This window comes from Sinocyclocheilus rhinocerous, unplaced genomic scaffold, assembly GCF_001515625.1.
Source record: "Sinocyclocheilus rhinocerous isolate Xijiao unplaced genomic scaffold, SAMN03320098_v1.1 scaffold146, whole genome shotgun sequence".
Taxonomy (NCBI): domain Eukaryota; kingdom Metazoa; phylum Chordata; class Actinopteri; order Cypriniformes; family Cyprinidae; genus Sinocyclocheilus; species Sinocyclocheilus rhinocerous.
In genome coordinates, this window is record NW_015649783.1 from 131,603 (window position 1) to 145,004 (window position 13,402).

Consider the following 13,402-nt stretch of genomic DNA (forward strand, 5'->3'; position numbering starts at 1 on the left):
TGTATATATATATATATATATATATATACACACACACACATACAGTAATCAACATTTGAAGTGGATCAAAAAAGTTTATCAAAGTTGTCCTGAGACAAGAACACATTTTGGTTTTAGGTTTTAGGACAACTTTGATGAAAGGTTTTGATCCACTTCAAATGTTGACTACTGTATATTAGGGCTGTCAAAAAAAATTTGAATTTCGAATATTCGTCGAATTTAAAATAAAAATCCACATTCTAATGTAAAAATGTTGCATTCGAATCAGGGCCGGATTGACCTCTTTTCGTGACATAGGCAAAACAAATTTTTGGGCCCCCCATCCCTATTAATATAAGAGAGAGAGCGAAAGAGAGGGAGAGATTAAGTGCGTGTGAATACTTGATTGTTGCGTCTGTGCGTCTCTCAGCAGTGTTCAGCAGCAGCAGCGTCTACTAATAGCGAATCTTTAAGTTGAACTGCATCAAGAACCTCGCTACTGAGAAATGTCATGTAGCTTTTCAAGCTGCGAAACTCTTTTATTGATAAATTTGCGGGTCAGCCGCAGCTCTGACAACAAGTGTTCGCGTCTCCGCGTGTGTGCGCGAGTGCGTGTCTGTACTGTGTGTGCGTCTGTGAGAGAGAACGGGAGAAAGAAAGCGTTTTTCCGTAGCCTGCATAAAAAAGGTGAAAGACATGGAAATAGTTTGTCATTTTTACCCTATTGTTTGTTATATTTATTTGCTCAATGTCTTCTGGGGTTTTGGTTCTTTTACTGTTGTAGATATCCCATTGTATAACAAAAATATTATATATCTCTTCATTGTGTTTGGCCCCCACCTGGACGAGCAAGCATAGGCACGTGCCTAGAATGCTTATGCGTAAATCCAGCCCTGATTAGAATTTTAGGTGTGCGTCAGGCAGCCTTATCAGTGGCGCACGAAATGCGACGACTATGTAAGTATCATTGCATTTTAATGTTTTTAAAAATGTAACTACACTTAAAATGAAAACAGATCAACTTTAACTGAAAGAAAATAAAATAATAAAAATAAACATTTTATTTTAGCTAGCTGCCAAGAAAAATAACAAAAATAAAAATGACAAAAACACAACAAATTTCCTAAAAAAGAAAACTTAAAATAAAAACAAAAATAAACTTAATACAATGTAAAATAAAATATTTAAAAAAACAAATATTTTATTTTAGCTAGTTGATAAACACAACAACAACAAAAGACTAAAACCAAAATTAAAATGAAAACAAAAAATTATATAAAAAAATAAAACCGATTGAAAATAATAATAAGCACTATAATAGTTTCTCAATAGGCTCACAGGCGGGTTTGTTCCAGGTCTGAACAGTTCACGGGCGTATCTAGCTTGAAATCGATGATGTATTCAGCAAACAAGGGTGGAGGTGAAGGCGTTTACGTGTGGATTCTTGACTGATTTAACACAAACCAACTTTCAGCGCTCTGGTGGTCCCACACAATATTCATACCAAGCAATTAAAAGACAAAGCATGAGAAAATTACTCAACACAGAGATCTGCATTCAGTGAAATCACACACGAGCCGGGCAAAACTACAGAGAAGAGAGACTGAACGAAAACATGATGTTCAAAACAACTCCTGCAGTCCGACTGAAGCGTTTATTTGAAGAAAACAATGACACTGGAGCGCAAAGTCATAAAAACCGTAAACGGCTGTTATGCAATGGAGAGTTGGAGGTCGCTTTGTGTGTATAAAGCAGGGTTTGGGTGGGATTTCTGGAGAGTTATGCCACAAACAAACACCCACAGGAAAAGAGCACATCCATCAGGACTGCAGCACAGACGCATGAGGCTCTTCATGAGAGATCAGCTCAAACACATGCACGTCTGGAGCCAGAGATGTGTTTCTAATAAAACACCACTCCACCCACATGCACACGTTCATGCTCCGCTTGTGTTTGCGGGAAATACACCACCCAACCGCGTCACATCTTAACAACCGAGGAAAAACCAAAGAGCTGATTACATTAAACATACAGTTTCTCAACAAATGCACTCTCATGCAACTACAAAATAAGTCCAGGATGAGAAAAAAAGCTCAATGCAATATGGAGATTGAGATGGACGGTGATGTAGAGCAGATCTTCTGGACAGCGAAAACAGATTTCATGTCTCGAACCAGAGCACAAACACAGACCGAAGTGACTGCTAAAGATGGTTTAATAGTTCCCAGATCCAGAGAGAACAGATCAAGCTCCTTATTGATCATTTTAAACATTAACTTGTTTTTACACATGGTATGTAGACCACTTTAAGCATGAAGTTGGAGCTCTACTATTCGATTGTTACTTATTAGCACTTTTGATTAAACAGTAAAAGCTGCTGAGCTTTTATGATGTCAAAAAAAAAAAGGAGTTTCAAAGTACAAACCTGTTCAGTTGACAAAAATCTGATCCAGGGTCAGTTTCTGCCTTTCACATGATTACGACTGATCTTATACAGACTGATGGATCTGATTCTGGATCAGTCTACTGAGAAACTCCATATATAAAGGCCTGTGTGGCTATACTGTATAACCCACATCACTAGCACAATCTACACACATACAAACTACTGAATAAACACAGCACTGGATCAGTCTAAACACTAAACTATAAGACATATACGTGCATTTACCTGCATATCTGATTGAATTTGACCACCAGCAACAGGAAGAACTTCAAAATATGGAAAAAACATTAGAAAAGTGCAAAAAACAAGCCCTATGACGCATTTCAAGTGGGCGACAGTTTGTTTGAGCTCCATGAAGCCAAATGTGGAAATTTTGAACAAGTTAACATATTGTCGTTTTTTAACCAAAACAAAAGCCTGTTGAGCTGTTTAGCTATAGAAATGGGTGTATCAACTGTAATCTTTTCAGTGATGATTCACAACTTCAGGAATTTGTCTAAACCTGCTTTACAAGTAGCCTAATACTGAGACTCAAACTAACGTGACTCTGAGACTGAAGGGTGAATTTTGATGTAATGATGGCAGTGCTGGGTAGTAACTGATTACAGGTGATCTGGATTACATGTAATCTAATTACAAGTATTTGTAATTCGATCATATTGCACGGTGAAATACTCATAATCAGACCACAGTTACTTTTTGATTACACAATTACAATTACATTATAAACACATTAAAATGCACAAATTTACGTTATTTCTTATTTACATGTAATGCAGGGATTCTCTCTCTCTTTTTTGGGGGGGTCAGCTGAACCTCTTTTACCTAATATATACTAAAAAAAACTCATATGTCACATGACATTCAGGTAAACAAATAAAGTGTTTCACCTTTTTAAGCAATTGTTTATTTGAATGATAAATTGATTTATTTAAATTTTACATGTTTTTGATTTCATTTATTATTTAATGTCATTACGGGAAAAAAAAACATGTAATAGTTAATGCACTTCATGTTGTTAATAACAATACATAGAATATATTTTCTTCCTTTTTATATCAATATGGCACAACATTATCCTATTTAAATCAATGTTATATACGAGCTAGCTCAAATCTAATTATTAGTAATCTAAAAGTAATCCAAAAGTAGTCTGATTATATTACCCAAAATGTGTAATGTAATGGATTACGTTACTGACTACTGTACACTTTTTGTCATGTAATCTAAAATCAGTAATGGACTACAGTTTGTAAGTAATCTAGCCAGCTCTGAATGATGGTTTCATGAAGATATTTGGCTGCGAAAGATCAACAAGTCCCACTCATAATTACCTTTGACATACGAGTCCCACTGTCTCCTGTAGTTCAGATCCATGTAAACATCTGCACAGAGATCTGCAGCGCAGCCGGTCAGAGAACCGAACACTTTGTACTCGTACAGACCCGTTTCCTGTCGAGCATGACATTAAAGACAAATGCATCACAAACACGACCCAGATCACAGCCAGAGCCTGTAACGCTGAACAAGCGCCATGATATACATGACTCACATGTGCGCTTAGGGCTGCACGATTAATCGAATGCGATTGTCATGCACATTTTGTTAGTAAAGCCGGTTCTGTAATCAGCAGGAAATCATCATCACGTGCTTTCAGATGGAGCATCAGTTTAGAGGACAGAATTGTCAAAAATTATTCTAATTCAAAAACTAGAAGAGTATGTTGATTTAAAGAAAACAACTGTGTATTTGGACATTTGATCAAAATTATTCTATTTATTAAAATACATGGAGTACGACAACATGTGTGTCAACTTGCCCTGGTCTCCTCTATTATGCATTTTATTTTCTAGAACACAAACGTGTTTAGCATCATTGAGATAATAGTTTTATTAATATTTCTAGTTTTTATTTTTATATTTTCCATTTATTTTATTTAAAATAATTTTGTGTTTTTGTAATTTGTATTCTTTTTTAATGTGTATATAGTTTTTATTAATTTTTATTTCAGTTTTAATTTTTTTTAGTACATAAAGTTATACTAAATAAAAACGTATTCATTCATTCATTCAAGGTTTACCATTATGTCTTTAGATTTAGTTGTACAATAACCCTGGAACACAACACAGGTCTGTTGCTTTTAAAGTGAGTTTGAAGCTTATAAATTCTACCATTATGTTATCATTATATTATGTACAATATTACGTACAGTATGTCCAATACTATATAGAAGAATGTATGTCCTTTGGGCATTTTGTACGTCAGTTTTGTTTATAATAATAATCAGAAACAACCACTGCAATATGTTAGACAGTATATACTTCGTTTTTGTTGTGTTTAAGGTTGCAATGCATTGTAAAGCAGAAGGCAGATCGCTTTGCTGCATTGTTTTGATAGCGCGTGCGCGTCGTGTCATTCGTCCTATATTCACCTTGTTGTAAAGTCGGTATATTTTGACGTTCATGGTCTCGGTGAAGAGCTCCCATCCTCCATCGAGCTGCGGCTCGTCCAGCTCGGTCCAGGCCTGCTGGATCTCCTCATCGCTGAAGAGCAGAGCCATGCTGCTACGTCCACCAGTCATGTGACCGACCGCGGGCGCTGCTGACGTCAGAGCGCAGCTGACCGCGAACCACGTGCTCATGCGCTCATGCATGAAGCTACACTTCAATTAATTATAATAATTGTATATGGCTTTTACAATAGATTATATATATATATATATATAATTTATATAATTAGTATTTACTTTGTACATTTTTTTACATTTTGTATTTTTGTATTTTATTTAGAATTATATTTATTATATTTTTTAACATATTTAATATAATTTATTATTATATAATTTATATATTTTATTACATTTCACTATAATTAATAATACTAAATATAATTTATTAATACATAATTTTGTATGTTGTATGTTGAGATAATGTGCAGTCAGCCATTTATAATCACAAAATAAACATTGACAGGGTCATCAAATGTATATTTGGTTATATATTATTAACCAACAATATAATTCATTTTTTATATTTATTTTTATTTTATTTAGTAATTAATTTCCTTTTATGATTTTTTTTTTTGGTATTTTTATTTGGAATTGTTTTTTCTGAATATCTAAATATAATACTTAATTTATGAATAAATTAATTGTATATTTTATGTTGTACCACAAGTAGGACACAATCAACCGGCCATTATCTCAAAATAAACACTGATATATAAACTATATATACACAATTAATCAAAGAGACAATTCACTTATTTGATATTTTTTATCTAACATTTTATTTTAGATTTATTTTTATTCTATTTAGTATTTAATCTACTTTGTATGTGGCTATGTAGCATTTTTGTTTGACTTTTTTTGTATTTTATTTCCATTTTTATGAAGATTTATATATCATATTATTATTTTTTTATGTTGTAAGAGATAATGTACAGTCAGGCAGTCATTATCTCAAAATAAAGGCTGACAGAGATGATCAGAACACCGACACGAGGAACGGAGACATTAGTCTAAGAGCAGTAGTGTATGAGCAGCATCTGTTAGTAACCCAATACTGTAACCTTTGTTGCCAGATGATACTCGATACCTGCAGACCAGCTCAAATATTTATACTCCACCAGATTCATAACAGGCCTAACAATTCATCAGAAATGGACAGCGTGTCACAATATATATTGCTATATTGTTGCTATAGTTGTGAATTTCCAAAGAAGCTGAACCATATCAACTCAAGTACACCATACAGTCAAAATGCTTCAACTAAAGAACCATCTAATGTCTAGGATCATCAAAGAACAGTTTGACGAGAGCTGCATAACATAAGCTCAATCGTTTGCTTCAATGCTGCAGAACTTGCAGCCAAATGACGAAACGCTCAGCGGCCTCTGCTGTCAGTCACAGAGATCAGAGCGATGACCGTCACTGCGTGGTGCATTTGAGGAAAGATTTCCTCCGGGAAGGAAGACTGCAGACAACACCCTGTATCACATTACAAGAAAAAAAATAAAAGAAGAAAAAAACGCACTGGATGCTTGAGTCTCATATGCATGTGTTTGAGAGCAGAAGGCAAATCAGAAACACATTCAAATATATTCAAATGTACGTCCACAAACACTCAATCAGAGCGAGAGAGTTTGTACTGTATCTATCATGTCAGATATTTAAATGAATAATGTATGTGCATTTATATCAATCATTTTTACTATGTACTTTTAAATGCAATTAATTGTCATTTATTCTTAAATAAATGTATAGGCTACCTTAAATGCACTGAAAGTTGCTTTGGCTAAAAGTGTCTTCCACATAAATAACTGTGAATTGCATTAGTATTTATATCTGCACCAAGAAAATGTAGGTTATTAGGCTACTGTTGTAAAAGTGTGAAATGCATTTATTGCAAGATATATATTTGAATACACTAAAACCGAAACCAAACACACACATCATAAGCCATCTTCACTTTGGGATGCTTTTAAAACACTATTGAAGATATGTGCTGGACATGCAATGGTGTAAGAACATGATATTTGTCTTTAAACCACACATTTTAAAGGAATAGTTCACCTAAAATGAAAATTTGCTAAAACTTTACTCACCCTCGGGTCATCCAAGATGCAGATGAGTTTGTTTCTTCATGAAAACAGATTTGGAGAAATGTAGCATTGCATCACTTGCTCAGCAATGGATGCTCTGCAGTGAATGGGTGCCGTCAGAATGAGAGTCCAAACAGCTGATAAAAACATCACAATAATCCACAAGTAATCCACACCACTCCAGTCCATCAGTTAATGTCGTACAAAGGCATTTCCTATCTTCTCTCACATCAAAATCCACCCAAATATTTGTTTAGAGCTGTTTTAGACTGTTTTTGCTTGTAAACAGTGCTTGATCCGTGCTTATTTTCTCCCTTGATTCAGACGAGACAACTTCTTCACTAAAGCAAGACTCGTATTTTAGCCAGAAGCAACAGTTTGAAGTTAAAAACGTCTTGATGGACTTGTTTCTTACAAACACGCAGCTTTTCTCTTCACAAGACATTAACTGATGGACTGGAGTGGTGTGGATTACTTGTGGATTATTGTGATGTTTTTATCAGCTGTTTGGACTCTCATTCTGACGGCACCCATTCACTGCAGAGCATCCATTGCTGAGCAAGTCACATAACACTACATTTCTTCAAATATATTCTGATGCAGAAACAAACTCATATGAGGGTAAGTAAATTGTCAGCATATTTTCATGTTTGGGTCAACTATTCCTTTAACCAAAATTAATTCTACCCGTACACACAACCAGAGTGATTTAGTTCCTCTCATTAAACTTTATTTTGTGACCAGCCACCAGCATATGTGACCATGGACCACAAAACCAGTCATAAGGGTCAATTTTTTTTTAAATTAAGATTTATACATCATCTGAAAGCTGAATAAATAAGGTTTGTTAGGATAAGACAATATTTGGCCGAGATATAACTATTTGAAAATCTGGAATCTGAGGGTGTAAAAAAATCTAAATATTGAGAAAATCTCCTTTAAATTTGAAGTTATGCAAATGAAGTTCTTAGCAATGCATATTAATAATCAAAAATTAAGTTTTGATATATTTACGGTAGGAAATTTACAAAATATCTTCATGGAACATGATCTTTACTTAATATCCTAATGATTTTTGGCATAAAAGAAAAATTGATAATTTTGACCCATACAATGTATTGTTGGCTATTGCTACAAATATACCCCAGCGACTTAAGACTGGTTTTGTGCTCCAGGGTCACATATCACAAAAACAGCTTATACAGTATACAAAAGACTCCATGAAATGGTCAAACCTGCCACTTACGCTCCTCCCCCTGAGTTCAGACTGAAGCAGTGTCAGTTCACATGGAGGAGGAGTATCACAGACGCACATCTAGTGAATGAGAGCCGCACACACACACACACACACACACAGAGAGAGTCAGTCTCTCACAGGAGACCTTCACCAGCAGACTGTGTTTGGAGTATAACGGGACTTTCACGTCTTCGGTTTGCTGAACAAGATCTTTGGAGGGCAGGATGGAAAACATGTGTGAGGTGAGTGACTTGACCCCACTCTCAGATTACCTTCATGCATGCACCAAACTCACCATGCAACATTATTTCACACTCACATTTTGGATTTAAATGAGTAACAGTGAATTATTATATTGGTAAGGGTGTTGCATGTTTCTGCAGCCTTCATGCATGCATTTTCTGACATACACTGTAAAAAAGCTGTAAATAAAATGACAATTATATAAGAAAATACTATTTCAGTCTAGAACAAGAGTGAGCTGTCTTAAGTGAGTGAATATATATTCATATTCACTGCAATGCAATAAAACTAATATTGAATATTGTAAATGGAATGAAAATATAATGATAAAAACTGTTTGAAGTGACCAAAACAGACGTTTTAACATATAAAGTCACTTCTGTAGCATTAGAAATATAAAGCAATAAATATAGGCTATAAGCCATATTCACTGCACAAATGCATTTAAACTAAGACTGACCTTCATGATGAGTCTGAAAGGCTCAAAAACATACTACTACAACAAGTATCAGATTTATATTTTATGACTTTTTCTACTTTCATGAGAGCTGATAAACAAAATTTCAACTTGAAAAAATAATGCTACTTTGATTTTGTTTGGACTGTAAATTATAAGAAAATGCAATTTTCAGATTGTATAAATGAGTCTGCCCATCTATTTGGATTTGTTTTATTGTATGTTTTTGCATTAAAGAAACAACTTTTCTACTCTGGATAACAGTTTTCTGAAAATTGCATATGTGTGAGGTGAGTGACTTGACCCCCCTCTCAGATTACCTTCATGCATGCACCAAACTCACCATGCAACATTATTTCACACTCACATTTAGGATTTAAATGAGTAACAGTGAATTATTATATTGGTAAGGGTGTTGCATGTTTCTGCAGCCTTCATGCATGCATTTTCTGACATACACTGTAAAAAAGCTGTAAATAAAATGACAATTATATAAGAAAATACTATTTCAGTCTAGAACAAGAGTGAGCTGTCTTAAGTGAGTGAATATATATTCATATTCACTGCAATGCAATAAAACTAATATTGAATATTGTAAATGGAATGAAAATATAATGATAAAAACTGTTTGAAGTGACCAAAACAGACGTTTTAACATATAAAGTCACTTCTGTAGCATTAGAAATATAAAGCAATAAATATAGGCTATAAGCCATATTCACTGCACAAATGCATTTAAACTAAGACTGACCTTCATGATGAGTCTGAAAGGCTCAAAAACATACTACTACAACAAGTATCAGATTTATATTTTATGACTTTTTCTACTTTCATGAGAGCTGATAAACAAAATTTCAACTTGAAAAAATAATGCTACTTTGATTTTGTTTGGACTGTAAATTATAAGAAAATGCAATTTTCAGATTGTATAAATGAGTCTGCCCATCTATTTGGATTTGTTTTATTGTATGTTTTTGCATTAAAGAAACAACTTTTCTACTCTGGATAACAGTTTTCTGAAAATTGCATGTTCAGTTTAGGGTAAAAACTAACATGCGGTTTCTGTCAGTTTCTACATTGTAAAAGCTCAGTTGCTGCTTTAATTTTTTTTTAGTATAATTAAATTGGCTGCACAAGTAATTTCAACTTAATTATATTAATCCTATACTTAAAAATTGAGTTGAATCTTGTATTACTTAAAAAATTAAGTTAAAATTGGTTAAATTGATTTAATGAGTTAAAGTACTTTATCATTTATATGATAAATGACTTTATCATATCATGTTCACAGTGCACTGGGTCACTGAAGAAGATCTAAATGGAAAAGTATTGAAGTGAACCTAAACAGCACATGAGGGTTGAAATGCAGTCCAAACGTTGCAGCTGTAATGTGTATCGGTCAGAACGAAGAGAGTCGCGGCCGTTTGGCAGATCTGCTGACCCTCTTAAGAAAAAGCCCCTTGAGAAATGGCTGTTAATTTATACGGCGCTCGTGTTTCATGGGCTGGTCTAAAATGTCATACGCCGAGCTCTCCAGGGAATGTGGCAGCTCTCTCTGCACCATTCAGACGGCGCTCAGCCTGCGTCTGCGCTCCAAAAGCAGATCCGGGGGGCTCTTCCCGTCTGAAAACCAAAACAACTCTAAAGTCCTAGCGTTTACTCACTCATGCATCGCTATTACTATACTTCTCAAACATCGGGATAAAGGTTTGTTTAGATCGCTAGCACTTACACTTAGTATTAAACTTCAGTGTGCAGCTCGTCATGCATCCCATAAACAAACAAACACCTGTTACACCAGTCTAGCAACACACACACACAGCAGTCGCAAGCCACCCAGAACACTCTAGCAACCACAGACCTTAGCAACTCCCTAGCAACTACCCAAAGTGTCCTAGCAACCGGAATGCAGGCCCTGGCAACCACCCCGGCAGGGTTTTTTTTGTGTGTTATTTGTATGTTATTACAGTCTATTTTTTTTTTGTTTTTTTGTTTTTTATGAATTTTACGTTTTTATTACATTTTTAGTTTTAGTTTTAGTTAACAACAATGCACCAGAACAACAGAAATGATGGGTTTCCTCATAAGATTATATCCTCATTTTATATGGTGCTCTTTCATTTTTATTATATTTAATTTGATTTTAAATTATACTTTTATTTTTATTCTTATTTTTTCTTGCTTTTTCTTAAAGGAATAATTCACCCAAAAATGATATTTTGATAAGATATTATGGCGAGTGTGGGTAAACAAAGAGTTGATGGTAGCCACTGACTTTCATAGTATTTTTCCCCATACTATGGAATTGGTACCATCAACTGTTCGCCAACACATTCTTCAAAGTATCTTCTTTTGTGCTCAACAGAAGAAAGAAACTCATACAGGTTTGAAACAAACTGAGGGTGAGAGAATGATGAAAGTATTGATATTTAGAATTAGCTTTGATATTTATATATTTCACCTTAACCTTTAGTAATTTTGTTATGTGCTTTTGTCATTTTTATTATTATTTTCTTTTCTTTTTTCATCTAATATTCATATTTTATTTTATTTCTACTTATTTCTACTGATTTTAATAGACTTTTTTAGTTAACAACAACAACAATGCACCAGAACACCCCAGCAACTCCCTAGAAACAAAACTCTGGTGGATTAAAAACAACAACAAAAAAAATTAAAAAAAAAAAATCCAAAAATGATATTTTGATAAGATATTATGGCGAGTGTGGGTAAACAAAGAGTTGATGGTAGCCACTGACTTTCATAGTATTTTTCCCCATACTATGGAATTGGTACCATCAACTGTTCGCCAACACATTCTTCAAAGTATCTTCTTTTGTGCTCAACAGAAGAAAGAAACTCATACAGGTTTGAAACAAACTGAGGGTGAGAGAATGATGAAAGAATTTTCATTTTTGGGTGACCTTTAAATGGTTTTGAAAACAAAAAAGCAATGTTTTATTGTTTTTTTCCCTTTCTCTTTATGAAGCCTATGTAAAGTTCTGTGAACAAACTTGCCGTGTTTTTCCTCTAGGTGTGGAAACCGGCACAGTAGAGCGTAGTGACAGCTCAGACTGTGGCCGATGCCCCAAAACACGCTGACCCTCGACCCTGCGATGCCCACCGAGCTGCTGAAAGACACCATGACGATCCCCGGAGCTCCTGAGCGAATCCTGCAAGAGAAAACCAACAACAACGAGCCTCCTCAACTGCAGCCGCTGGCCATCACCATCCCCCTGGTCAACGAGGGGCAGCTGACGGCGGCCACCGGCGGAGCAGAGCTGTCCTGCTACCGCTGCACCGTGCCCTTCGGAGTGGTGGTCCTGATCGCAGGGATCGTAGTGACGACTGTCGCGTACAGCTTCAACTCTCACGGCTCCACCATATCTTACTTCGGACTGGTGCTGCTCTCGGCCGGGCTGGTGCTGCTCACCCTGAGCGCAGTTTGCTGGAAGGTGCGGATGGAGAGAAAGAAAGAGGGAAGACGAGAGAGTCAGACGGCACTGGTGGCCCATCAGAGGAGCATCTTTGCCTGATTCGACACAAGCATGAACTCAGAAACCTTCATGATGAACGAGTCAATGCGACATCCAGATGTTTTGCCTCAGGTCGGACCATAGACTGTAAAAAAAGATGGACGACTCATTTCCACTTCCTTCCACTGTAGAAAAGAGAAGCCAAACAGAGACTGTCTTACTAGAGAGACGAGAGGGTCTGTATTACTTACTATTGGAGAAAGTGTAACGGCTAACTTGGATCACGTGTGCCGTAATAACCAAACATTACACACTTGATGTCACTGAATTTCAGTCAGAGTTGTGCGACACTCAATCGACGTTTACGGATACCATAGGAATGAATGAGAAGTGCCATAAGCTGTATCTGTAATAACCAAACATTATGCGAGTTGCGAGTTGATAAAAGTTGTGCGACACTCAATCGACGTTTACGGATACCATAGGAATGAATGAGAAGTGCCATAAGCTGTATCCCACCTGTCACAAAAAAGTCTGTGATTTCTCTTATAAAACAGGATTTTTTTCGTGTTAAACTCTAAAAATAGTTCAATCCAAAAGTATTGTTTAGAGTAAAACATGTTGAAGATTAGCAGATAGGCTGTCAATGTATTAAATGATATGCCGTTTCCTCTAAAAGGCTGTTTATTCAGCATAGTGAAGCCTCTCCTCTATTGACATCCATTAAAAAAAACGGCCTATGGTCTCCTTTCCCACTACTGCCAGACTGGAAGCATTAGCATTAGCCGTTACGCTTTATGGCTTTTTCAGGCACCTTCTAGTGGCTTTTCCCGCCACATCCCATTTGTATAGCGTCAAATAACTTTTTAGAAAAATGAACACTTGAACATATATCTGAGTGATGAGACCTAACTGAAAAGATGGAAACTGTCTTTGGGAAAAACTTATCTGAAGTGTAATTT

General features: G+C 35.5%; 2 protein-coding genes across 3 annotated transcripts in view; one reads left to right on the forward strand and one right to left on the reverse strand.

Annotated features, from left to right (window-relative positions):
• LOC107710979 (phosphatidylcholine transfer protein-like) overlaps positions 1–5,059 on the reverse strand; it is a 10,681-nt gene extending 5,622 nt beyond the window's left edge. Inside the window, exons 1-3 of one of the 2 annotated variants that reach the window (XM_016515877.1) lie at positions 4,857–5,001; positions 3,760–3,877; positions 2,651–2,691 (exon numbers count right to left, since the gene is read on the reverse strand). In XM_016515877.1, the coding sequence (XP_016371363.1) occupies positions 2,651–2,691; positions 3,760–3,877; positions 4,857–4,911 (214 nt within the window). In that variant the 5' untranslated portion in view covers positions 4,912–5,001. Of the gene's footprint in view, positions 1–2,650; positions 2,692–3,759; positions 3,878–4,856 lie in introns of both variants that reach the window. The other variant, XM_016515876.1, reaches the window with a different exon arrangement.
• A 3,288-nt stretch (positions 5,060–8,347) lies between these two features.
• Positions 8,348–12,802, forward strand: LOC107710980 (transmembrane protein 100-like). The gene is made up of 2 exons (XM_016515879.1): positions 8,348–8,506; positions 11,999–12,802. The coding sequence occupies exon 2, from the start codon at positions 12,048–12,050 to the stop codon at positions 12,498–12,500; it is 453 nt and encodes a 150-aa protein (XP_016371365.1). The 5' UTR covers positions 8,348–8,506; positions 11,999–12,047; the 3' UTR covers positions 12,501–12,802.
• Positions 12,803–13,402: the final 600 nt, after the last annotated feature.

Coding starts and splice junctions, on each gene's coding strand:
- LOC107710980 (XM_016515879.1), top strand. CDS start 12,048: ATGCCCCAAAACACGCTGACCCTCGACCCTGCGATGCCCACCGAGCTG.